General features: G+C 42.2%; 1 protein-coding gene across 4 annotated transcripts in view; it reads left to right on the top strand.

Annotated features, from left to right (window-relative positions):
• Positions 1–27,700, top strand: part of ATF6 (activating transcription factor 6) — an 81,293-nt gene that overhangs the window by 41,540 nt on the left and 12,053 nt on the right. For 3 of the 4 annotated variants that reach the window (XM_086462548.1, XM_086462550.1, XM_086462549.1), the window contains one exon: positions 19,623–19,707. In XM_086462548.1, coding sequence (XP_086318674.1) covers positions 19,623–19,707 — 85 coding nt within the window. Of the gene's footprint in view, positions 1–19,622; positions 19,708–26,779; positions 26,898–27,700 lie in introns of those variants that run through there. The other variant, XM_086462551.1, reaches the window with a different exon arrangement.

Below are 27,700 nucleotides of genomic sequence, written 5' to 3'. Positions count from 1 at the left end.
TCACTGGGCAGGTGACTACTGGAAAATGAGCTTGAAAAGCAACCATTTTGCTGTCTCGGTCTGGGGCCAGCATCTCCAGAAGTGTGTCTCCTTGACATCAGGGAAATCCACTGTGGGTTTCTCTTTCTTTCGCTAAACCATCTGTTTGGTATTTGCTTACCAGCTGTAAGCTGTAACTCTCCGGCAGGCGACCAAGGTGCCGCATACAATCTAGGCAGGAAGTTTCCTGACTTCTTAAGCTCAGTTTCTGGAGTGCCAACATAGAGAAGTGTGTGCAAAAATGAACTGGGGCATAAACATGCTGTTGTTTGTAGAAAAAGGACAGATGCAGCAGTTTTGTTGGTGTAAAATTTTGACAAAAGCAGTTAACTGTGGCTCTAGAAGAGTGAGAGAGAAGCAGAAAGACAAGCAGAAAAGAACTCTTTAGGTTCAGGCTAAACACAGAGGTGGTACTACAAATGCTAAAAGAGGAGTGTTAAGCCAGCTGGGTAAACTGTTGCAGTGTCGTGACAGGGTATTTCCGTTTCAGTGTAGAGGTGGTTGGTGTCGGTTTGGTGTGGCAGTCCAGGATGAGGATTTTACCAACAGCTTGTGACTTGTCAAAAGGATGTAACAAATGGGTGTACAAAGCGTGTACGTACTTCAGGTTCATTGTCTTGCACACGTGCCTGTAAACAGGAGAGTATGGCTGCAGATCTCTTCAGGGAGGGCAGCTGGATGTCCTGTATGTTCTCGAATAATTAGCATTTAGTTCCCTACAGCACTCCTATCCCTCCTCTCTTCTTCTGGCAGTTATAACCATCACTGTCCATTATCCTCCTGCAGATTAGGACCTCTTCACATGGATCAAAACTGGCAGCCCAGTTATGACTTGTATTATGACTTGTAATGACTTACATTGTCTCTCCAAATCTCGTTAGTTGATTTAAGAATTTACCTGTTTGCTTATAAAAGGCACTTCCAGTAACTTAATTCTCATAGGAAATAGACATCTAAGAGCAAGACTGGTCTGGATTGAAAGAAGGAAAATAAATCCAGAATCCTGTACCTTGTCTATGGCACCTTTTGTCCGAGTCCATTACAAATCACCTTTGCTTGCAGTGCTTTTTCTGTTTGAAAACGCCCTGACAAAGCCTTGATGCAGCTGCTTTGGCTTGTATGAAATTACAGTATTGAATCTGACCCATCAAATGATGCGTTGCTGTGCTTCTTGTCTGCATTTCCCGCCCAGTAACGGCATGTGCAGTTGTTACAGGGCTGTGTGCGCTTTTGGTATGCTTATAAACAGATTTCTTTGTGATCAGAGGGAGAGAGGAAAATGATCTGCAGCTTGGGGACTGCCTGGAGTTCCCGTTGCCTTTGTGCAGGTCAGGGATATCTCTGCAGAGCCAGAGGAGGTTTAGAGGGCAAGAGGGAATAGAAATGAAAGGAAGCACATCCACCAGGATGAAGTAGCCTCAGGCTTTTGCTCTTCTGTATACCCTCGTGTTGAGGGTCTGATTAGGTGTTTTCATTGATGAGCTGGGGTAAAAGAACAGAGGCTACACATATGAGATTGGTTAATGACAAGCTGAGTGGCCCTCCAGCTGTGTTGGAGGAGAGGATTAGGAGTTAGTGCCTTCAGGGTGCTCAGTATCTCTCTGATATTTGGCAGAAATTGTGGCGAGTCCAAGATGTTAAATCTTCCTGTGTAGAATTAAAACCACTACTGTAGGAAGAAAAAGAGGGGAGGGTTCATATGAGAGCATAGTTCAGATGATTAAAAGAGTTCCCATGCAATTGATGCTATCCACATAGTGAAGTCAGTTACTTTGCCATAGTATATGTAGCCTCAGTGTCTAAGAGTACACTGGTGTGCTTACTTGTCTAAAAACCTTCATGTGTCATTCTTCACATCTTTATTCTATGATTAGAATTCCAGTAGAGCCTTTCTTTGACCTGAAAGTCCCCTGTATTTTGAAATAGTTAGAAAAGCTGGAGACTCCAGCGGCTTGGCGAAATGTTGTCAATGGGGCATTTCATTTTTAAAACCCACATTTATGAAAACAAGGTTCTTGTGGTTCTCTGATATGGTTGCATCACATTTGCAGAATATTGGCAGAAAATGTTGAAATTAGCTTAGGACTTCTTGTTTCACAAGCAAAAGGTACGTAATTAAAATACTTGAGGGCAAAAGCATTTATTGTAGTTCTAGATGTTTGAAGGTAGTGGCACATGTCAAGTGAGATGTGCACAGATAAAGGCAGAGAACTGCACCCGTTCGTTTCTTTTTGGTGTCACTGGCACCATCTCCCCATACACCAGAGTTTCTAGATAATCCTTAATGAAAAGGATTTTGTAAAAATCCACTAACAGTCTTGTGCAGTATTGCCATTTTGTTTTTCACTTGCCAACAGTTGCGCTCAAACTGTGAATGTTCACAAAATCATAGGAGTGTTTGCTGGAGGGACCTCTGCAGGTCTCTAATCTGAAGTGGGACTTTTGTCAGCACTGAATCAGATCGGCTGTGGCTTGGTCTAGCCGAGTCTTGGGACCTTCCAAGGATAGGGAGACCCTCCACCTCTGTGGTGACCCATTGTAGGACTGCACCTCCTGGCAGGGGAAGAATCTCAATGTCCCAAACCAGCACACGTGGCTGTGGTACTTTGGTGTGTCATCCCACACTACGGAGTTTGGCTCCATTGTCTCTGAAACTCCCTTCAGCTCCTAGATAGGCCCCCTCGTCTTCTCTTGAACCAGCATAGCTCCCTTCATCTCTCTTCTTAGACCACGTGCCCCAGGCCCTGACCATCCTGATAGCCTCTGCTTGGCCCTCTCCAGTTTCCTCACATCCATCTTTGCCTGGCAGAAAAGAAGGGGACCCAAAACCTTACATGATATTCCAGCTATGGTCTCACCAATGCTGGACAGAAGGTCACAAAATTTTCCTCAATGCCCTGGCCACTCTCCTCTAGTTTGGCTTAGGTTTGCTTGATTTGTAGCGTTCCTCTAATACTTCTGGTTTTCTTCCTTAACTTCTTTGCATCTAGGTTATTTTCTTAAATCATTTCACAGACTGCTGTTGCTGCTTTATGGAGTACCAGGCCCCACGAATTCTCAAGCGCTGCGCAAGGCTCCTTCTCCGCTTCATGAAGGCAGAAAAGCTCCTCTCAGTTTTCCCCACCTATCTCAAACACCTACCACTGCATGGACTGAATTTCCTTCCAGAGATGCCTCTCTCCTGGATTTTAAGGGGAGCCTAGACAACTCTGTCAGACAGCTAAAGCTGGAAAAAATTAATATCAGCCTAAGTGAGGAGATGAAAGGCTTCTATTTGCTCAAGCCATTTTGTTTTAAATGTGGTTGAGAGCTGGCAAGTACTGATAGAAGAAAACATATTGCTCTCCAGAAAGAGAGACAGGCTCAGCCTGAAAGCTACAGCCTGGAGTGTCTTTTGAGTAGCGTGCAAGCCAGCATCTCTCTACATTTTCATCTTCCCAAAGCTGACCTTTCACTCTCTTTAATCTAATCTGGTGCCTGTGATTTTGCTAATTCAATTGCTGTGGCAGACAGGCAGTTACTCACATGCACGGTCACATGATGGACAAGGAGTGTGATGTTTCTGCACCAGTTTGCACCCCTGTTTATCCTCTATCAGTCAAGCTTCAGACCAGGCTCCAAGTAAACCATTGTTGTCACAAGAGGAAGCTTTTTCTAAGGAAACTGCAGTTTCTGTCATTAAAAGTGCATAGTGCTTTGCCTCCATCACAGTGCTATAAGTTTTGATGTCTCATACAAGTTCCCACAGCACTTTTCAAGATTAGGTGGTCTCTTCTCTAGATAGATGAGCAGCTTGCAGGATTTTTTTGGGGTGAAGACCAGTGAGCCGATTAAACAGTTTACCACCACCAGAGAGTTCCTGTTGTCAACGTTTCCTTGGTTGTGCACTCTCTTGTCAGATCCATTGAGCCATTTTATCGTGTTGGTAGAAAAACAGCCTGAAGAGTTCAGAGAACTCGCAGGAGAGTTGGCAGGGAAGGTGCGAGGGCTGAGGGAAGGAGCAGGAACCCTCCTGTTTCTGGTGGCTGTGGGATTCAGATTGCTCAGCCGTTTGTAGCATATGCCCAGCCATCCCAAAGTGCACTTTTGTAAGGTAGGTTGGGGATGATTAAGGAAGAATCCTCAACATCAGGCACCCAAGATCCTTTTTGCTACAAGTGCAAGTTAATCGTGTAACTTATTTATGCCTTTTCAGACCATTTTCCACTGAGTTGTTTTCTTGTTTTGGTTTCAGGTTTTCTTTTTTGGGAAAAAAACATTAAATGTTTATAGGCGTTTTTCCCCTTATAAAATGAAGTCTGTTTCTAGAACTGATTCATGTTTTTCTCAGCAACACTAGAAATTCAAATAGAGCAGGCACTTGGCAACAAAACTGCACTCAAAATTGAGATTTAGAAGTGAAACTTAGCTACAAATGTGGTGAGAAGGAAGCTCATCAGGATGGGGTAAATATGAGTTATGCAAACCAACAGGCAAAAAAGTGAAAGGAAACTTCATACTCTCTTGTTTTAACTGAGATTATTAGTAACAGAGGTGACAACTTCTTTAACATTGCTGCCTTGAGTATCTCTTTAATTAGAAGAAACTATGAATAGTTGATGAATCCTTACCCATGCAGATGTCCTGGGATCTGCAGAATGAGGAACATCTTTCCAACAAGCATCTGTAATGCAATACACATTGCGCAGATTAAAACGCTGCTGTCAAATTTGGATTCAGCCCACTGCATCTTGGTGTTAAAACCTTGTTGTCTCTGAACTGACATTTTGGGAAAAACAAAAGGCAGCTTGGATTTGGAGCACCAGCCCTGACCCGAGTGTGCCAGACCACCGTCCAGCCGTCGGCGGCCTAGGAACTTTGCCTGTCCCTGCTGCCAAGATGTACAGAGACCCACCCAAGTCTGAGCTGAAGTCGTTGCAGAGCTCTGGGTAATCGAGGCGATTCAGGCAAGAACGCAGTCTTGCTGCTGACTGGGGAGAGTGTTTGTTTCCTTGTTACCTGCTTGTGTTTCTTTCTGTATCTCTCAATGTTGCTTTATTCTTGTAGTTTTGGCAGTGGCATTTGCATTGTGGGAAATTATATTTATATACAGGAATGCTTTTATTCAGCTTTGGCAGAATGTGGGAGGAGGGGGAAACCATTTTCTGTAGTGAAATCAGAGGAGGGAACATGATAGATTGGTAGAGAAGGAAGAGCACCCATTTCTTTAGGTTTCTTAGAGAGATGCTGCTAAAGCTGCTTTATCCAGCAGGTACTGACCATGCAAACAAGACCTAAATTTTTAAAACCAGGTCAAAGGCAGTTTACTGAAAGTACTACCGGTATTTATAAAACAGCTTTCCACTAGTGACCTAAAACATCATTTCTTGCCACTGCTGGGAGGTGATACCTCCGTCTCAATGAAAAGGAATTGGCCTCGGAGAGTTTAAGACTTATATTCAGGTACCTTGAGTGTATAAGCTAAAAGATGGATGGCAGGAGGAGATTCCCAGAGTCTTAACTCATGGTCAGTTGATTTTTCCAGAAAGTTGAGGGGTAACAAAAATTTCTAACAAAGACTTTCCAGTCCTTCTGGTGTAAGGTCTCCCAGTCCTCATTGCAGTCTGGGAGACTTACTGCGATCTTTCAGTACTTAAAGGGAGCCTATAAGAAAGATGGGAGCAATGTTTTTAGCAGGGCCTGTTGCAGCAGGACAAGGAGTAATGGTTTTAAACTAAAAGAGGGTAGATTTAGACTAGGTATAAGGAAGACATTTTTTACAATGAGGGTGGTGAAACACTGGCACAGGCTGCCCAGAGAGGTGGTAGAAGCCCCATCCCTGGAAGCACTCAAGGTCAGGTTGGACGGGGCTCTGAGCAACCTGATCCAGCTAAAGATGTCCCTGCTCACTGCAGGGGGGTTGGACTAGATGGCCTTTAAAGGGCCCTTCCAACCCAACCCATTCTATGATTCTACGTCTGTGTAGCTGATTCAACTTCCACAATTAGGAAAGATTTGTTGCTAATTTCCTGTACATCTGCTGCGCTCTCAGAAGCAGCGTCTCTCTGGCTGCAGATTAGAATTAGGCTGCCACTGCCTGCTCTTGGGCAGTCAAGGGCGAACAGCGGGAAACCGCAGCTGTCCGAGCAGGAAGAATAGAGGGGAGCACCCTCTGCTACTGAGCTTTGGCTTTCACTGATTTTGGCCTAGAGTTTAATTCTGACTATTATTTTATTCTGTCCTGTCATTAGCCTTGAAAGCCATTCCTGTTTTTCACCACTCATTGCTTTCAATTTTTTTTGTGTCCTCCTCCATATGTGTTAGCCTCCCCAGTGAATATATTGCCAGCAGGTTAGCAACAATCACAGATCAGCGGATGGATCAGGAAAGGGAGAAAGTCACAGTGACTGTGAGATGTAAGTTGCTGTTGGACAAATGTCATTTTATTCCTTCAAACCAGATTTGAATGCAGTACCTGATAACCTGTCTGCAAAGGACATGCATGTTCTTTTTGCAGCTCACGTTTGGTATTTGGGCTAATGAACAGTTTGATCCCTTTGTCCAGTATGACAGACCAGGTGCATGCTTTTCAGAATAGTTAGCAGCTTCTGTAAAATGGACTTTTGCAGTCTGGCAGTATTTTATCCAAAACTTTAAATGTATATTCACCTGTGAAGCAGTAATAAATATAACTGTTATTTTCATGAGAACATGTTTTGGATCCATTTTATAAAAGTTGCCCTTTAGACTGAATCCTGCATCTGTGTTCAAGTTCTGGCCGTTTCCCTCTTTGGCTGAGCTGTCAGAGATGATGAATTTGCTGCACTGACAACTGCAGGTGATCTACTTCTTGCCTTGCAGCTATCTTACATAGTGCGGAGATTCAGTGGGAGATTTAAATAAATTATTTCTGTTGCTGCAGAAGGCCAGAAGACAGTAATTTCAAACCAGGGCTGGATCTTATGCCATAGATGTTGTAGGACTGAACATACTGTGATCAAATTAATTGCCTTGATTTAAAAAAGGTTGAAGCCTGGACTCTACTTGACAATTGCTTCTAGTTAGGATTTTAAAGTACTATTGCGTACCCGACTACCTGCATGAGTGGGCATTTTTGCTTTGTAAGAAAGGATGCTTTCTGCTGCTTTGAAAGGAAATTGTTTTGTCAGAAGAGTGTTCAGTCAGACCGTGTGGCCTTTCATTGACTTCTATAGCTATTCCTAAACATTTCTCATGGGTATGTAGCCCTGATTGCTGTCAACATCTTTCTCATATGGTCATGGGTGGTCTGCAAGTTAGTAAGACAGGAAAAAGGTAAGGTAGAATTCTATCTTGACAGACTCTTCCAAATTTGAGACAAGGCCCTTACGGATCTTAGAAATGCTGGTTAGAAGAGCCCTCCGGGCCAGCCCGCTGTGTGAAGGAAGGCTGTTAACAACACTGCATGGGGTTGGCCATGGCATCGTCAGGTGGGCTCTGAAGACCTCTGAGGATGGAGATCTCACCACAAAGTGAGATCAAAGCATTCTAGTACTTTGCTGTCCTTTGAACTCGGTCAGAAGAGAAAGCAGAGGACGGCCATATTAGCAAATGAATTTTGAACCACGGTGTTACGTTGATCCAGCATTTGGAGAAAGCCTGACGTAAATTTCTTTTACCCATCCAGTTTCTGTTTCATAGGGAATCTGATCTAGAGAGAAATCAGGATTTACAGTTCAGTCCATCTCATGATACTGGATCCAAGGAGCGTGCCCGTGAAACCACATCATTTTTGTGCGTTGGTTGGCTCTCTGATTGTGTGGCAGGGCTGCAAAGGCAGAATAGCGGAAAAAAGGTGTTTGTTGGTAACAATGTTCCTCACTCCAGTTTGTGTTGTGTGTACTCTTTTGGGGCAGAGCCTCCAGCTGGGCCGTAATTCTGGGAATCCAGAATTAGTCTTATGTAGAAGACCTGAGGTCTTGCAAGCAAATATAGAAACTTTGGGTTAACATTTTGTCAGAGAAGAAAAGAATCTAGATTGTATCCTTTTTGGTTTTACTGGATCTTATTCACATGCCCTACCTAAATTACATGTTTTTGCAATTACAGATTGCAGTTGCAAAACTAATAGCCTGCAGATGCTATGCAAAAGCAGAGCTCTGCTGCAGTGAATTAGAGAAGGAGGGGAATTTCTTTTTATGGGTAGTAGTAATAAAACAATTAATTCCTTTTGGGTCTTACAACTTTGTAAAGTCTACAAAGATAATTGACAGACTCAACTGGGAGTTACAGATGAAGTGCATTTCTGTGCTTATATAGCCCATGGGAAGAACAGAAAATGGCAGAGAAATATAATTTTCAAATCATTTGGAGCAAATTTTTTGAATTTTATGATGCCAGTTTGATTGAGACAGCCTTTAGAAGAAAATCTGATCCTTATCAAACTTTTCCACCAGTACAAGCTGGGATGTTTTTTTGTTTTGTTTTGTTTTCACAGAAGCTCAGAACAGAGTCAGCTATTCATACAGACGTACCTTTTCCAGTTTATCTTGAAACTCAACTAATTTCCACAAATTATCAAAGCATTTTCAAATCCTTAAAAACCTTCCTATGTGATTCTAACCAAAACTGTTTACTTAAACATAGAATTCTCTTCTTCACATCCTCTTACTTTGCATTTAGGAATTTTTTTTTAATCTGCTGCCAAACCAAAATTACATCATAGCAAATGCATGCATTGTTCTTTACTTTCGGGCCTTGCAAAGCAATTCTGCAGACAAGTTTAATTGGCTGGATTTCTGTCCAGTCTCTGTCCTGTGCCTCCTTGTTCACATGGCCTTTCTTTTTCTTTCCTATAAAAACAAAAAAAGATAAAACTACAAGGAAGAGTATGTTTATGATAGAAATAAAGTCCAAATGGGGTGCCTTCACCTCACTCTCTATTGCAATTGGACTGGCTTTGCTGTGCCTCATGGTGTGCCTAATTAACATATGTACATGCAAACTTCTGCTAACTGATTTCCTGGAGTATTCCCTGTTCACAGGGGAAGGCTGATAGTATTTAGTGCCTCTTATTTAGGATATTTTTCAAGTCAAAAGTGAAATTCAAAGAGCTTGGATGGAAATGAGGCAGGTTCACCTTGGGTAATTCCAGAATGAGGGATTTGCAGAGGAACGCGGAGCTTGGGAATAGCTGGTCATTTTGCAGCTGGTGTCACTCTGTTAACAGGATGAAGATAGATGTTTCAGTAGGATGAAAGGTTAACAGACCTGTCTTCTGGAAGTGTGCTTATATTGCTATTCCTGAAGAGAGACAGGATTCCTTCTCAGAGGCCACTGGGTGGATTCTACTGTTTGACTAATAGATACCTAATTACCAGCATATTGCAGTGTTACCTTAAGGCATAATTCCTCCTTTTTCGCCCTGGAAGTTGAGTAAAGGGATTGTAAACCATGAAAATAGAAAAACTGAATAGTATATCAGTTTTTTCCACCTTTATAGGACATCTGCTTTACAGCTGCCGTTGGTGCATCTGAGGAATGCTTTGCATTATAGTCTGTTGTGTATTAGAAAGTTGTTGTGTTGGCCTTCTCAAACCTTGACGGAGTAATGAGATTCTCTTGCATTTTTATTCTTGCTTTCTCAATTGTAACCTTGATCTTCTACCTACAGGGAACTGAGTGGGATATGAGATGAAACAAAGGGCAGCAAATTAAGCTAGGAGGACACAGGTTCAAACCAAGGAAAGGAAGCGATTCCTACAATAAAAGTAGACTAGTGGAACCTCTTGCCAAAATGCATTATAGATGCTATAAGTTTACGTGTGTTCAAGGAAGGACTGGGGAAGTTCATGGAAGAGAAATCTGTTAATAGCTATTAAAAATATAGAAGTCACATCTTTATTAGAAAATCCTTAAAACAGTAATTGAAAATGGTTGGTGGCTGGAAGACAGGGAGGGGAAAGTCCTATCTATACACACTGCTTGTTTCCATCTTAGCAAGATGAGTTGGCTTTCCTTGGAGTCGGAGGAGAGCAGCAGCAGGCATGCCCAGCCCAGGACAGGCAGGAAGAGGAAATCGGGAACAGCTTCAGCAGCAGGAAAGCTTAATTTGCCTCAGGTCATTGTGAAACTGGGTCCTCTGCTTTTACACCTGGAGAGATTTCTTTGTTCTAAAATAGAATCATATGGTGGCTGCTGTTATGTCTTGGATCTTTTGGGAGTCAAGAGCTACTGGAGAGATGATCTGAATAAATATCTAAGCCTGAGACACTTGCAGTCTGTTTAAAAATCTGAACTAGGTCACTTTCATTTCACCTCTGTTTTTTGTGTTCCTTTTGGTCTTTAAAGCGATGCAACACAAATTCAATCCAAAAGGAAAAGACACAGAAAGTGGTTCTTGCTTTACTGATGTTTGCCGTCTCTGTGAACTGCAGAGAAGGACACAGTTTACAGCAGGTCTCTATAACCTTTTTAGTTCTTAATCTGGAAGAAGTCCTTTGCCTCTAGTTCTCCTTTACACTGAGAAAACGCTTAGTGCTGACCTCCAAAGCTGAGCCCTGCTCATAGACAAGCAGCAGTGCTGCCATTGAAGGGAATGGAGGAAACTGCTCCAAAGGAGGCTTGTGACAGAGTCAGTTTTCCATTCCTCTGAGGTCTCTGGGATTTTCACAAGGCTCTCTGACTCACAGCGAGGTGCTTTCCAGTTAGTTTAGTTTTGGAGCCCAGGCCATATCACATCTGGCAGTAGCGCAGTTGACAATAAAAGGCACTAAAGACTTTTTCATTAAAAGGTCTCTCATGCGGGAACTAAACTGGGTAACAACTCCCTCTTCTGCAGGGACAGTGACCAGAAAGTGTTCCAGAGTGCAGTTAGGTGTTATTTATAAAAATTTGTCTGGGAAAGTCAGAAAGGTGTAATCTTACACTGCAAGACATTTTATTGACTGTGGGATTGAGCTATTTCTGGTAAAACACTTAAATAAAAAGCATATCTCATCACTTTGTTGCTGTGTGCAAAGTATAGGCTGTAAAAACCACCTGTGCACAGAAACACTGTGATTTGAACAGCATCGGTGTGGATAGGAGCACTTTTAGCAAAAATAAAAGCATAAAAAGAAGCTCTACTCCCACCGCTTCTGGGAGCTTTCCTGTTATGGGACAGTCCTTGTCCTCCCTGCCCTGTCCCCAAAATAGGCTTTAAACTTAGAAAAGTAATTAAATTCTGTGATTAGGTGTTGGGAGTTGAATTCTCAGTTGCAAACTCTTTAAGTATGCTGCAAAGCCAAACTGTGTTAATATATGCTAGCTAACTTCAAGTTTAATATATGCAGAACTAGTATGCTTTCAAATTAAGTTAAATGGTTATTGTTAAACCCAAAGTAGTAAAGCTACTGGGACTTCCCAGGGTGGGCTGTCAAAAGCCAGTGCAGAGAGGCTGAGACCTTGTGAATTTTTATTGTGGGTTTTGTGTGGATTCCTTGCAGTCATTATCCCATCTTTCACTCACTCCCCTACTCATCTTTGAATGTCATGGATTCCCTGTGAAGATCCATGATGCCATGATAGGGTGGGTAAATCTGCTTGGATTTATAAGGTCTGCCTCTAAAAAGAAAAAGAAAGAAAAAAAGACACATCGACTATTAAAACAAGGCAGCTTAACAGTTCATGGTGTAATGAGCAGTATTGTGGCTATAAGTCACTGTTTGTGTAGAGGTTTTAACTGGTTTTCTGTACTTTTTTTTCTGCTCTTAAAACCATCCCCATGCTTTTCAGATATAAGGGTCAGACTGAAATGGTAGAATAGTCATAGTTTCAGAGGTACCCTCCCCTCTACAGTTACTGCCCTATTTAACATCCGCTGATAGTGAAAGCAATGTTGCAGGAACTTCTGGCATGTTCAGACATACCAGTGCTGTATCCAGTGTGATGTATCCTCAGGACACCATATGGTTGCCATCACCCAACCAAATCAATAGTGAAATTATACAGCCATTTCCTCTACAAATTTGTAAACTTTCGTACACGTCCTCTTCAAACTGACAGAGGAAACCAGAAACAGATATGCCAAGACCTGATTCTCATTTACACCATGATCTGTGCTGCGTGCTTTGCCGTGCTGGGAACTGTCAGGGTAAATGAGAATCAGCCCCTAGGCCATGAGTACATTGCAGTAAGTTGTCTTCGCTGGAGAACAGCCTCCTTTTGTGTCCAGAGCTGCTGAAGTTCAGCCCTGGCTGTCCTGAGAATGAAGTTCCAGCTTCACAGGTGCCGTTTCCTGGTTAAGTCGCACGCCAAAGGCTGCGATGCTGCTCAGTGCAGGTTCAGTGGCCTGAGTAGATCAGGACAGAAACATCACATCTGGCAGCAGCCAGACAGCCTGAAACGATTATTTTGAAAATTTTCGAAAAGTGTGAAATCTGTGGTTTATGAACAAAAAGCTGGCTCATTGGCTCTGTCAGCCCAGGGTTTTAAAACATCCAGCTCCTCAGAGGACCTATGCAGGGAAGTCTCTGAAGTTGCATGCAGTTTTTTGGACCTGTAAAAGCACATTTTTGTTTCACACTCTTTGTATGGCCAAAAGCATACCTCTAAAGAAGGTCTGGTGTCATCTCAATGACTTGAAATCCCTGAAGGTGTTCAGAAAAAATAAGTTTGAAAGACGATACACGGATTTTATGCACAATTTTTTATGGTCAAAAAATCCGTGCTTTCTACTTGCTTCATCTTGAGATCACTAGGTGTGGTCAGATAGTTAATAGATAAGATTTTAAGCTGTTAGGACATGTTGAACGCTACCAAAAGTAGTGCCATTAAAAAAAATGGTACCCCTGGCAGCTTTGGGAAGCTGCCAGCACTTCAGTGGGATGTGGGAAGCTCCTCAGCCTCTATCAGCAGTGATTGCAATACGGTCCTAGAATCACAGCATGAAGATTCAGGCTGGAAGAGATTGAGGCAAAATTCCCTGGGAGACCTCTTAGTCATAAACAGAGATGAAAAAATGCCCAGCTACAGTGTTTGTTTACTGTAAGAAGTCTTCTGAAGCTGCCTGGACAGAGTACCCTTTGGCATACTGAGGCGCCTGGCTGTATTTGCCCACTCTGCTCTGGCAACTGTCTTTGTTAGTTGCAGTATTCTAGCACGTAGCTGGTCTCCAAGGCAATGGTAAAGATCAAATCTCCTCATCAAGGCAAATTACGAGAACAGCACATTAAGGTTTTCCTTTGGTATTTTAATCCAGCCTCCTTGGAGCTTTTATTCCTTTAAAGTAGCAAATGCCACTTGTTTTCGAAAAGATTATCCTTAGTTCATCAGAGATGGATCTCTTAAGAGCAGGGCTCATTTAGACACCTTGACAAAGTCTTTGTGAGATGTGAGATAGGGCCCATTTTGCAGGAGTGAGTGGAGTCGTGGCTCCTAGGTGGATCCTATCTGTACTGTGCAGGGTTCATGCCCCAAACCAGTGGGAAGGGTCATAGGCATGGCGTGCCCTTCGGTAGCGTGACGAGCAGTGTTTGCATAGGCAGATGTGCTAAATACACTGTCACAAAGCACATTTAAATCAAGTTTGTTTTCTAGTAGGTAATGCTTTTGCTCAAGGCATTAGAAAAGGCTTTTGAAAAATGATTACCCGTAGCGAAGCACAGCAACTAAGAAGCTAAGAAAAATCTAGGGGAATTTATTTGACAGATAAGTAACCTCAGGGGTAGGAGGAAAGACAGCTCATTGAGAGTGCAGAACCTTGGCGGGTTTGGAAATCCATTCCTTTGTGTCCTGTGTCACTCGAGTATCCCTCAAATGCATGCACGTCTCCTGTGAACATTCCCCATAGCACTGGTAATAATTTCCTCCATCAGAGGCATGCTGCAAGGATTAATTCCTTCGTGTTTCTTTCAAATACACAGAAATGGAGGAGGAGCTCTGTGGATTGCCTATAGCTAGGTGGCATACTGCTCCCTGGGGAAAACATCTGTGGTTGGGTGCAGTGTTGCTGGTGGGACATGCACTGCAAAAGCCAAAACAAGCAATATTGCTAGTTCTAATAATTTAAAAGCCAAGAGTAAGTCTAATGAAATTATGATCGTTTAAAAAAAAATAAAAATCAAAGAGACCCTTGAGTAGCATGTTTTCTCTCTGTTTAGTGGAACTTCATGGTATGCAGTGATGATGTTTTCTTTATGTCCTTTAACTGTGAGAGTTACAAACATTTTTTTTTTTGAATGAATGAATGAAAGCTGAGATGCCTGCAAGTTTTCATCTATCTAGGTAGTAGGGACTTTCAGAAGCAAACCACATGTCATGAGACTCAGGCTGCAGGAGCAGACAGTTTTGGAATATTCTAGGACGGTGGAACAGGATTCCCATTGCCAGTTGACTGTGGGACTTAGAGATACATGACACTCCAAAGCTTAATCCCTGTTAGAGCCCTGACAACACTGATCTTATATAAGAAGCCTTAAAATCTTTATCGCAGTTCCATGTGTTGTTGAGTCCAGAAGCAGATCAGCAGGCACTGAAATAGCCAGCAGAGTAAAAGGATTCAGTGAGGAATTTCATTCTATTGGGGCACCTCATTTCTAAACATTTACAACTCTGGGTAATTACATTCTAATTACATAGTGCCCTGAATGTTTTATGGTGGCAAGGACTTAATAAATGTGATTATTAATCAGAAGTTTAACAAATAAGAGCTTCAGATTTTATTCCCAGGAAAAGATGTGTTTCTGTATCCCAGCTTACTAAATTAAGGTAATACATTTGTGTCTGGATTTTTAGTATCTATATTTATCTGTCTGTCAGTCTCACCTGGCTTCAAATCACTGAACTGTAGAGATGATCAAAAGCAAAATGAGAATGGTAAAGCTAGGGTCTCATTTGAAACACTGTCTTTCCAGGCTGATACTTTTCCAGTCATTCTGCCAGCAGTCTCAGGTCTGCATCGCCTATTTAAATTGTCATCTCATCTAAGTGCAAATCTTGGCCCAAGCCAAGGCCATCTGTTGTTGGGTAATAGTTGTGATTTATTCTGCCTCTGGTTGACATTCATGCTTATGGGCCAGATGCTGACTTGTAAGATTTGCTTTTATTCATTTTCAGTTTTATACCATGTGTTAATATCACAAACAGCATTTTAATTTTAGGTATTTTTGTCTAGTGTTTAAAATTAGGGGTGAGTAATAAGCATCACATGCCCCTCTGGGATGGAATTCGGCATACTTCAGAACAGCATAGGACAGGAGAAAATATTTTACATGTTATAAATACATTCAAACAATGTTTCTAAATGTCTTAATTTCTTCCTAATCGCTAATCCGTATGCTCATTTGAGTTGCATATAAAAAAATTAGGTATTGCTTTCAAATAAAAGTTGTGGACTATTTGAAGACTCTGTGACTTGGTAATGTTGGTGGTAGCTGAAGTGTAGGCAAAATATTTATGATGGTCTGCAGCACACCCACTTCTACCTTTTCCTTCAATGTGGAATGAGGGTAGTTCTGAAACTGTGCAAGTTAGGACTGGTTGTCAGAGGGACATTCCTGCATACAAAAGATAAAGATTATTAGGGAGATGTATAAATTTTGCTAATTCCAGATTTTTAAAAGTGGCTTTTTGTGGTAGAGATAGGCAGTATCCAACTTCCAGACCATCTGTGCATCTTGCATGTTAGCTCTGGGTAGCAGTTTGGACTTACAGCTTTTTTTATATGTGTGTCTTCTCCAAAGTTGGTGTTGAAACACTGACGAGTTGTGCAGCAATTCCAAAGCACATTTGGATACACAGCGCAAGTGGAAATGACTCCGTTGTCTCACTGTCTGCTGTGGGAGCAGAAGGCTCTGGGACTCCCCTCTGACACTGTTCGAACTGCTCCAGTGAAACAGAGGAGTAGCGGGTGAATTGATACTTGAACGTACTGCTTTGCTGTGCAGTTTTAGGAGACATTTCAGCGTCTGGAAACTAATGGGAAGTTAATTTTAATGTCTTGGGTAGCAGAGCAGTGTCATGAAAAACGGTTCCCTATGCACTTCATTTCAGATCCAGTGAGCTGATCTTGCCAGGTTGTGTGTGGAGGCATTACTAGTAACAGTGCACAGATAATAGTTATTGAAGTTCTTATCTTACCAGTTTCTGGCTCTAATGCAATTTTGTGTGGCTGAGCAGGATGTGTTGGGTCTGCCGTGATTTGTGTAAATTAAGTTCACTTCACTAGGTTAGAGTGAATTATATTGGCACTTTGTGTATCTGTCCTCCTTCTTATATTCCTTTGATTTTGAATGTCTGTAATTGTGGTGTAGAAAACAGTGCTCCTTTTGTTTCTCTGAGGCAGGGAAAGAAGACTGTCCGGGCAGGATTAATTTAATACAGCTTCAGGTGTTTGGACGTTGGTTGACCAGTATGAACTAGACCTCATTCTCATGAGAGTCACTGGAGAGCAGCAGTCTTCTCTGGAGCTCCCGTCATCTCCAACGCTATCAGTGTAGAACGAAATACCTGCTGGAGTTGCCCACTTTAGTGGGCAGACTGGATTTCAAAAAATTACTGGGTGTTTTTGTTTTAAGCCAGAATTATAAGGAAGGAGAGCAGATAGTGGTGAACTGCTCATTTCTTCTTTGCAGCTCTTGAAACATCATTCACAGAAGTCTAAAATTAGTTGAGATTTAATCTAACTCCTGGTATTTAAAAAAAAAAATAAAGGCTTCTAGGTGAGACAGAACTAAGGTGAATTTTACATCTCATTTTCAATGCAAGGTTTAGAATAAAGTATTGTTTTCCATCAAATCAGTTTGGTGGAATCTGAACCTGCCCAGCAGTATTAGTGCATAGTTTGGCTGTGTTATAGTCATGGAAATACAATTTGTTAACTGCAGAGTCAGTCTGAGCCAAGTCTTTAAATTTAACCATGGTGGAGGAGACACAGAGCTTGTGAAGGCCAAGTCAGAGGTGTTTGCACTGCCTCTGTAGTTACCACAGGACTCTTATGAGAAGTTGGTACTACCAGTGTCTGTCCTGTGGACTGCAAAAAGAGAATCATAGCAGCATCGAAATGGGTAGAGAAAACCTCTGGTGGTGCCTAGCCCAACTTTCTCCTTGAAGTGGAACTGTTGCCAACAGTAGATTAGGGCAGCATTGGCTTTGTGTAGCTGGGCCTTAGAAACGTCCAAGATCCCCAAGCTCTCTGCTGACCCGTTCCAAGATTGCACCATGCTCTGAGTGAACCATGCTCTGTCTCTGAATGTCCAACCTGAACCTCCTGTGGTGCAGCCAAGAAAGGTAATGGTACAGGAGGTACCTGGGGAATTTTCCTTGTTTTGTTGCTATCCAGAAATTTGGTGTTTCTGTCATGACACTGCTGCTTATTTCTGTAGAGGTACTCCATTTGTGAAGTGTTTGTGATAGTTCTTAATACATTTTATACATACAGTGAATAAAGGTGCCATTCTAAGCAAAACTAAGCCAGCATCAACTAGTGTACCAATCTTCAGATATGTTAGCAAAAAACAGGAGTTACTTGTAATGATTCACAGCTGATCATCTATGCAGTACTTGTGTTTTGCTAGTTAGTGAAGTTGTGGACTCTCAGAAGCATTGAAAAATAAATAAATAAAAAAACAGGATAAGCATTTTTTAAGCGATGTTAAAAATAGTTGTCAAATCATGACAAGGACATTGCCACAAAATGTAGTTTTAATGGTCATCTTATCTTTGGCCTGTTCCCTTGAGGACACTGAATTTCAAGAATGGTTTTTCTGTAAAGTTCATTGTCTTACTGAGTGTTGTCTTAATCTCAGTGGTTCAAAAATGAAATGGGAATTACATATGTAGTCTGAGAATTATACCAGAGTGGTTTTATAATTTTGGTACCAAGATGTTTTTAATTATAGTCATTTATTGAAGTAATGTTTTTTTCTCATGGTCAGTCATTTGGGTTTTGGGGGGATTTTTTGGTGGGAAAAAAAGAGTTATATTTCTGCAATGTGCCTACAGAATATCTCGATATATTTAACACCTAACTTTGTGTGTAACTCAGCTCCCTGAATGTTAGGCATAACAATGTAGCGTTTAGATATAAAAATGGGGAAAATACAGTTACCCTGACGTTAAGAAGTTCACAACTGTGTCCTGAAGGAAGTCTAATTCAGTCTGCCAAAAAGATAACCTTGGCCAAAAGCATCAGATGTTTGTGTGCCTGTTCATACCCTTAAACAGGGAGCAGAAAAGCTGCATGTAAAGTTTCTGAGTGCCCTGTTTGTAAAATACCGTGGGAGTTTTACAAATGGGAAAGCATGAAATGAGATGAGAGCATCAAACTTGCTTCCACTTTTTAACCATGTGAGATAGATGCTGGCTTTTGAAAAGTGAAAGGCAGATGTTCGGACCTGGTTTTAGGACAGTTGCAAAAACTTTTTAATGAGTTGATCTCCACGTGTTTGACATGGTGCCACTTGCCAGCTTTTGTTCTTCTCAGAGACACTGGGGGTGAATTTGGCATTGCTGGGATTGGGAGAGGGGCAAACACAGGGGCTGGAAAGAAAATCCTTTCCATTAATTCTTTGGGACCTAGAAAAGATACTCGGTGATTGGCAAGTTTTTGTTTCACTTAGAGCCCGAGTTAGAAATTTAAACTCAGTTTGTCGATTATATAAACACAGTGTTTTGTTCCTAATTACTAGAAGAGAGCAAATACACTTCCCTCACAATGCCCACTGCGTGCTGAGATGGTGCAGGGAAGCAACCTTGCGTCAGGGCAGCTAAGTTTTGAAAGGCGCAGGAAGCTTACCTCGTCCTTAGCAGTCTTTCCCTGCTCCACCTAGGTCAGCGTAGCACAACAATATGGGAGATGCCTGGACGGGCACTCTTATGTTCTGTTACTTCAGTTGATAAAGGAAGAACCATTATTTTCCCAGGCTGCAAGCTGAGAAATTTGAGTTCAGCAACAGCAAAAAAACTGAAGCAAGGCTGCATTTTTCCCTGCAGCTCAGGTCCATATCCAGCGTGTCTTCTGCAGCTGCAGCTTCCACTGCTAAAACCCAGGGTAGTTAGCTTGAACACTGCTGTCTTACAGCAGCACCCAACCACCTCACAGTTGAGATAAGCTGCTAAAGCACAGCTTTGCCATCAAACTTCCCTGGTAGGTTTTGTCAGCAGAGCTCGTATTTCACACCCTGTCACAACTCTGACGGATACAGTCCTGCTGCACGAGGCGTGTGGCGTAGAGCTTGACATAGCTATAGCAAGATGATGTTTATATATGAAGAAGACAGCACTGTGAGTAAAGGCTCCAATTCAGCAAAGCCCTTAACCATATGTTTAAATGTCATTGAAGTCAAGTTAAATTACTTTAATCATATACATAAGTGCTCTGTTGAATGAGGGCCTAATAGTAGTTTCCATCTCTTTCCACATGATCAAGGCTTTTTCGTATTCTGCTGCATGCGATAGGGGTTTCTTCTCTGTTACACAGCATGAGCAATTGCTGTGACTTTTGGAAGACTCCCTCAACAATTTGAATTTGCTAAGCTGTCATAAATAGTTTTATGTGGAATGCCTGTAAGACGGAATGAAAAGGAATTTTCCCAGCTCTGCGCTTCCAGGGTAGATTTTAACACATCTTTTCCCTGGTTTTCCAGGACCACCTGTTACTGCCAGCCACCACACATAACAAGACCAGAAGACCAAAGATGTCTATAGTGTTGCCAGCTGTAAACATCAACGGTAAGTCCAAAACATGAAAGAGAACGATAGGAGAATAATTTCAGAGAGATGTGCCTGACTTGTACGTGGAAACCAAGCTTAGACCAAATGTCTGTCGTTACAGCTTTGAAAAAGAAGTTAGACTGGTCATTACAGGGCCTTAGTTGCCAGGGTCCCCGCTGGAGCTGGGGTGCTGGCAATCACCAGTGCCTAGTCACCGAGACTGTAACGAGAGGCTGTGTGACTTGGTCAGCAGTTCTGCAGTATCTCATTCTAGCTCCTTGAAGGACAGGGGTGGTGCCATCCAGTCCCAGTGATTTGTACACAGCTGATTAAGGGTTACTTGAATGTGATCTAGCTTCTCTAACTTGGTGGCTACAAAGATCTCATCAAGCATGGAGACTGTCTTCATCCTCTCATTTGAGTTCCTCCTACGCCTGCTTAACAGGGCAAATTCCTTGGCCTTACTGGCTTGTTAGGATGCTGACTGCCTTCTGTCAGCTTCCTCAGCTGTTTACCACTCTGTTATACAACACTCAGTGTGAGTGGGACCTCTCAGCACTGCATGGTCAGGATTAATAATAATCATGTTACAGTGCTACAGGACAGCAGAGAAAACAGCTTTGCACTAGGGGCGCAGGCTTGTTAGCCAACAGAAATGTTCTTGATCTGCATTTTAGTCCCACATGGGAGACAGGACATGAACTGTATAAATACACCATTAATTCATACGGTGACGAACTGACAAGTTAGGGCATGTTTGGGGCGCAGGGTCACTGTCACAGTCATCAAATGCATCGTAAACACCATAAGCTTTGCTTTCTGAATATCTGTGCACATAATGCTTGTTTTAAATGTACATGTTTTACAGTACAAGTGAATCATAAACCCAAATGTTTGTGTTAAATTCAAGCATGCTGGAAACATTAACTGGTGATGCAAATTTCCATAAACTAAGAAAAAAAAAAAATCATTTCAGGCTTTCAGCACTTAGATAATTACATTTTCCCATGCAGTACATTAACTTGAGTTTTATAATCTATAAACAGCTATCTTAGTGGAATTTTTATTAGATGTATCAGAATTATTTTTGGCATTTATCTTCCTGAAACTCTCTTTTCATGTCTGTTACAAAAATCCTTTTCTGGCTGAGCTGAATTATCACATGCAAATGGGCACTTTAACACTTGAAGAACAAATGCTATTTCTAAATTACAAAGTATTTCTTCTTAACATTTTACTGAGTCTTGTTTTACTTGAAATGACTTTTCAGTTGTTGGAGTAAACATAATTTGGAAAATACGCATCAGAATCCAGTGACAAATCTTATCCTTCTTTAATAATGAAACATTGTCGAATTATAGTTTCTTGAGTTCTTTGGGATCTTTCTTCAGAACATCAGCATAGTCCAGGAAATAAAAAAATGTCCAGGGATTTGGACAAAGATGTTGAAACAGATGAGACACGAGGATAACATTAACTAAACCACGTCATCAAACACTGCTTCCTCTGTGACACAGCCTGGTATTAGGCTAAAAATTAGGGATACACAAGAGCCAGTAGGTAACTTGGCTTGATTTTTAATTTGATTATTAGTAGATCACCTGGAGGAGACGATTCTGTAAAAAGTTCTGCCTGGAGAAGAACCCATTTCCCTCCTTTGTGAACATTACTCCTCCACCCTATTCTGCCTCCACAGGGACTGAGCAAGTCCTGAGCAAGCATCTGGAAGTTAGCTGACAACAAAGCTTTCCTCCCAGCTGTCTGCTGTTCTTTTAAGCCCACCTTAATTCTTTGCCCACCTGCGGAGAGTTGGCTGCTAGAAGAGGACGAGTCTCCCTGGGAGGAATTGGCAAAACTTTCAGTGAAAGAACTTGTCCCCTCCTGCCTTTTTCTCATACCTCAGCCAGATCTCTGGAAGAAGGGAAACCTTTTCCACTGCCACTTACTTGCCCGCCCTTTCTGCTGCCACAGCGCTGGCAGAGGAGGTGAAGGGAATGCCAGTGAAGTGGCCATTGCTTTGAAACTTTTTTTGGAATTTCGTCACTTGCTTTTGCAGGATCTTATTTGTCTGTGTACTAGCGTTTACCCATGACACTGTTTCCAAACATGAAACAGCTTACAGTTCAGTCACGAACCCTTTGAACTGCTTGGACAGTCTTTTTCCCAGCAGGACTGTCATCCTTTTCTGATTGCACTTCTGATTGCGTGAATGCCTTCTGAGCTCCGCTGGAGACTCTGTCTTTAGCTGGCTTAAGCCGTTCCCACCGCTGGCTGCAGGGACAGAGAACAGGTAGGGACAAAGATTAGGAAGTAAAATGAGTGGTCAGTTGCTGTCCTACATGAGTCTGTGTGGAGATTATTGACGTGGTTCTGCAAGATTGGTCTGGCAGTTTTCACCAGTGTACAAAGCAGAATCGGGTTTACAGTTTGAAGAGTTTTTTTCTTGGAGGGAAGAGTTGGGGTAAGTCTGGCCAGTGGCAGTCCTAGTGCTTTGCTGCTGATGGCAAATCTCAACAGAAGATTTTGTAGTAGACAGGTGCATGTGTGTGCGCCTGTGTGCATTCAGTAAGGTGGAAGTTTAAGAGAACAATATTGTACAAAGCAATAACAGTGTGGTACTCATTTTCAGGATAAAAACTTGATAAAAAACGAATCCATTGTTTTATATTGGAAAAGAGTAAAAATGGCCATTTTCTCTTATGTGCTTGTTCTGATCAGCCTGAATCGCCCACACCCCTCTGCGAGCATGAGGATAAGCCAGTGAAATCCCCACTGAGAGCTTCTGTGCAGGTGCACAGAAATATGTTTAAATATTTAAATATGTTTAATATGTTAACATACATTAAATATGTTTATTATGTATTTTTAAAAATTATAGTAACATGATACACATTGGTACATGTTGATCTTCCCCCTCTTACCCTCTTTTCCTTCTTCCCCACCCTGTTCAAGCTGCTTTCCAAGCTTACTGGGCCACCCCCCCTAGTTCACAGCCAACACTTGCTGTCAGCTCCTCCATTTCTGCGTCCCCAAATGCTCTCGCAGCCTTTTACCCTTCTCCTTGCTCCCTGCTGTACCTCAGTACAGCTCTCCCCTTGGCCCCTGCAGCCAGCCATGCCCACACTTTGACCTGACTCTGCCCAATGACAGAGCCCCAGCATTTGTGAACACAAGTAGCACTCACAGAAAATCTGCCTGTTGGTACCTAAGGACCTTAGAGTTGGTAAGCCTTGAGGGAAAAAAGCAGAACTGGGTGGTCCTAGTCCCACTGTACATGGTTTTCAGGGCACCATTGATGTGCCTTTACTGAGAAGTTACTCCAAGAAGAAATAGCTTGCAGTTTCTCATGGGACTGAAAGCCAACTGCAGTTTACAGTTAAACTCCAGCTTTTGTTTTTAAGCAAGTCATGTTTGTTATGCTGGATTGCAGCTATTATTTTAGAAATCTATCTATGCACTTGAGACCACTTAAGTCTCCAGTAGATTTCATTCCTAAATTTGCTTTTATTGTAATTCAGAGTCTTGTTGGCTCATTACACCAATTCCAAATTAACATATAGGCAGTGCCTTTCTTGAAGTTTAAATGAAAACATCTGCCATTAGCCTTCTATTTACTTAACTGCTGTAAAAAATGCTGTGGGTTGTAACATCGATCTTTGGATCAAAATAATCTATAGAGTACAGCGTAGCTAAGCCACTCTTCCTACCCCAAGCACAAGCCTTTTGTCTCTGCAGGATGCCTGCAGCTTTGCAGTGCAGCACACACCACCAGTAGTCCTCTCCTTGCAGCACACAAAAGTGAGAACATATGTACAGTCATTCAGTCTAGGAGATAGCATTCAGCGTTTAGCCCAAGAAGCCACCTTCATTAATGCATGGAATACTGTGTTTGGTTTTGGTCCCTGCTGTACAAAAAAAAGATGTGGGCAGGCTGGAGAGGGTGCAGAGAAGGGCCACAAAGATGATCAAAAGACGGGGAAGCTTGAAGTATGAAGGAAGGCTGAAAGAACGGTTTGTTCAGCCTTGAGAAAAGGAGTCTTAGGGGAGACCTTATGACTGTGTTCCAGTATTTAAAGGGTGACTACAAAGAAGATGGAGACTCTTTTTACAAGGAGTCACATGGAAAAGTCGAGGGGTAATGGGTACAAGTTACTCCTGGGAAGATTCCTATTAGACACAAGTGGAAAATCTTTCACAACAAGAACAATCAGCCATTGGAATAATCTCCCCAGGGCAGTGGTGGATTCCCCAACACTGGACACATTTGAGATTCAGCTGGACAGGGTGCTGGGCCATCTTGTCTAGACCGTGCTTTTCCCAAGAAAGGCTTGACCAGGTGATCCTTGAGGTCCCTTCCAATCTGGTATTCTGTGATTCGGTGATTTCTCCCTAGGATTAGGTTAGGTACTCTCACAGCTTGCACTTCCTCTTGGCAGGAGCAGCTGTAAACGTCTGTGCAGGTGTGTGCTCACCGTGAGTACTGGTGGTCTTAGCAGCAGCACAAAGACCAAAAAGGCCTTTTTTATTCTTAGGATCCATATGCAAAACAGTTCTCCATACATCGAAAGTCCTTCCGTCATTTTCTCTCTCTAAATTGAGGGTTGGTGTCTGCACTCTCAGCCAAACAAACATGAGAGACCTGCTGGGAAAGCCCCTGGTCAGATCCAAGGCTCATTTTCTGGGAACTGGCAGCCATGACAGAGATACTTTTGAATTTTTTACAAATATTCTGAATAGGTCCTTAGTCTAATGTCACACAATGGCACTTGGTTTTAGTCTGCCTTTGAGATAGCTGTTTGTGTGCCTGACCTTCTATAACTTGTATGTTCCTGGGTTCTTAAGGAGCCCTGTTCTCTTAAAGGTTGCTTTTTGTCATGAAACACAACAATAAAATAATCACCTAAAGGCAGAAATTTACTGTGAACGGGATGGCGAGTTTTGCAAAGTCCACGTGCTCTGTTGTGTTGGCCAGATTCTGATCACGACCACTTCCCTCAGCCTTCCTTCCTAGCATCCGTCATCATACTGATGTAATAGACTTCAAAAGTGCTCTGAAATAATACACATTCTAATTAGAAAGGTCAGTAACAAATCTAGTGGTAAGGCTTTTTGATCAAAACTGGAGCGATCTCTGCCATCAAGCAGCGTGATTATTTGCATGCAGCTACAAAGAACCTTCTTGCAACTGACAGCCATGTGCAAGCCACTCACAGATGTCCAAGGCGGGTAGCAAACTGTCTGTGAAAAATCCATAAGGCAAACAGAACCCACACAGCCTGAGAAGGAAAATAAAAACAAAAGCTCTTTGGGAAGTGACAATGTTCTGTAAGTTCCCATGTCTTGGGGTTGAATAAATAAAGTCTGCAACTTCCTCTGCCTTTCAGGGTCAAGCAAACAAAAGATGCCACTTCCATCTTTCAGAGCAAGAAGCAGAATTCCCAGTCAGTCATTGAATGAGGAAGGTCTAAAACAATACATACCACTTAATGGCAGCTGACTTGCCTGAAGGTTGCTGTTTAATATTTTGGGTAGCCTCTCTCACTTTGAATACCTTCAGAGCAGTTTCCAGGAGGCTAATGGCCCCAGCTATCTCTAGCTGTTGTTGGTTCACTCTTCTCTTTGTGCTTAGAAGCCACATCTTAGTCCCTGTGGCTCCATCTCACAGCTGCTGTCCTTGGCCCCAGACTGAGAAGCAATGCCACTCTAGTATGTACAGAGGACACATCTCTTGGCTATACAAGCATGATCTGTAGAAATACTACCCCATTGTTTCTGCTTTTACATCTGGATTTAGCAGAAAGTGCTGAGAAGTCAGCACAGCCTTACAAGCTATTGTGTATGAGGAGAAGGCTCTGGAAGTTGTGTAGGTAGGATGACGACCTATCTGTGAGATGAAAGAAGGGTGGCTGCTAAGGTTTTTAAGAAGGTCCCTTGAGAATCCTTCAAAGCATCAAGACCTCTAAACAAGGATGTAGGAAAATACATCTGAGAATGTCTCCATGCTGTAAGTCTACAGGCCGTTTTGAAAATGCCACCGTGCTGCTTCTTGAGCTACCAGTTGAGGAATAAAAGTAGTTTGGTGAGGCCTGACCAGGGAAAAATCAGAGCCATGGTTAGCTCTCGGTTAGACCTCACTGCAACAGCTGATAACTGAGCCTGGACTGAGAAACGGGGAGAGGCTGCTATCTCCTGTGTGCAGTCACGGACAAGCGGCCTGTCAAGTTACTGTGGTTCTGCTGTAATTAGGATGGTTTGCTAATGTCATAGGTGTACTTCAGATCTCGTGCTCATGTAAAGCTGTGCTGTAGAGGTCAGGATTGAAATCACGGCAGAACGTATTTTATCAATGAATTTAAATGACAGATTTTAGTCATATTGTGAGATGCTGCTATTCTCACTCCTGTTCTCCTTTCAAAGTGATGTAAAAGCAGTTTATCAAAACAGAATACCCTCCCCAAAACTTTTCTATGTTTCCTTGAATGTCAGAATTGGTCATTGCCTAGATTCAGCCTTAAATAGAAGTTTTCAACAGATTTTGTTGTCTTTGAGAGACTGTGTTCTCCCCAGCCATTGCCTGTTAATGTATGTTGTCTTTGACAGGAAGGAGATTAAATTATTCAAAAAAATATGAAAGAAATCATTCAAGAATCTGTGCACAAAAGTAATGGAATCTGTGTCACTTGAGTTCATGTTTATTTAGTTAGACAGGAAACGATCAAGAAATGAAATCATAAAGGCTTATTCCCCAATGACTTTTCATAACAAGCTGTTTACCTAAATTGCTAAATGAGTAACCAATTTTTATGTATTCAAAAGAACAGGAAGATGATTTCAGAGGATCTTCTGTGCCTTTTCTGCCCCTTCATTAATACAAAAAAGAATATCTCTTGGGTTTTGTGTGATAGAGCAAGCCAAGCCCCAGTGTGACTGGTCTTCCCTGTATAGATGGGATAAATGCTACAGATGGCATTTTCTTGGGAACACACTGTTCATGAAGGGGGTAGAGAATGAGTCATAAATTAATTTGACTTCATACTTAGTATTTCCAATGCCAGTGTCGACTTGTTACACCGGATTGTTTTTTCCATAGAAAAGACATACTTCTATAAAATCCACAAAGTAGAAGAAAAAAACCAACCATGACATCAGCTGCCAGCATGGATACCAGTATGGAGCTGCAGAAGGAGCCAAATTTGGTTTAGAACTGAACGCGTGGGCGTCTCGCTGCAGAGACCCTATCTTCTAGATGTTCATTAACCCTGGATGCTCTTGCTGCTGTGTAGGTGTGCTCTCCCACCAGGCTTCACAGCGAGCGCGGTGCCGAGAGCTGTACTGCAAAGCAAAGAGAAAATTTTTACCCTGATCTGTGAGATTACCATCGCCATCTCAGCGACGTTGAACTGTGTTTGTGCAGCACATCGTAATCCTAGCCTCGAGCCCAGCTGATCTGCCGTAATGCATTTTCAAATGTTGTAAATTCAAGATTACATAATTCCTCTTAGTGTTAAATTATGGGTGGCAAACGCAGTTTTATGTTTGTGATACATGGGCCAACTCTGGTAGCTCTTTATTTCTGCAGTGAAACATATCTGAAACATAATTATCCATAATGAGCTCACCCTGTAAAAACATAAAAACAGAGCTGGTAGAGGAGGTTCACGTTTATGAATTCTGTCTTGAGAACATCACTGGAGTAAACCTAGAGATTAGTAAAAACCCAGCGGTCCAAGATGGTCTTTTTCAGCATTGGGATTGCAATCTCTAAGGAGACTGCCACCAGCCGGGCTGGGAGGCCTTTGCCGCCTTCTATCCCAGGTCTGTCCTCCACACTGCAGCTTTCCTCACCCTCTTCAGACAGTCCACCTTACCTCTTCCTGAGCATCCTCTGGGCTTGATCCTTTGTAGCAGGGTTGCTGTAGGAAAGCGTTTGAAAAACAGATCTGAAGAACAGTTTTAGTCATCCACCACTTCATTGGAAATCATCTACATCCGTCCTGTCTTATTCTGTCAT

This window comes from Leptosomus discolor, chromosome 3 (genome assembly GCF_034619465.1).
Source record: "Leptosomus discolor isolate bLepDis1 chromosome 3, bLepDis1.hap2, whole genome shotgun sequence".
NCBI lineage: Eukaryota > Metazoa > Chordata > Aves > Leptosomiformes > Leptosomidae > Leptosomus > Leptosomus discolor.
This window is presented reverse-complemented; position numbering and strand designations above follow the sequence as displayed.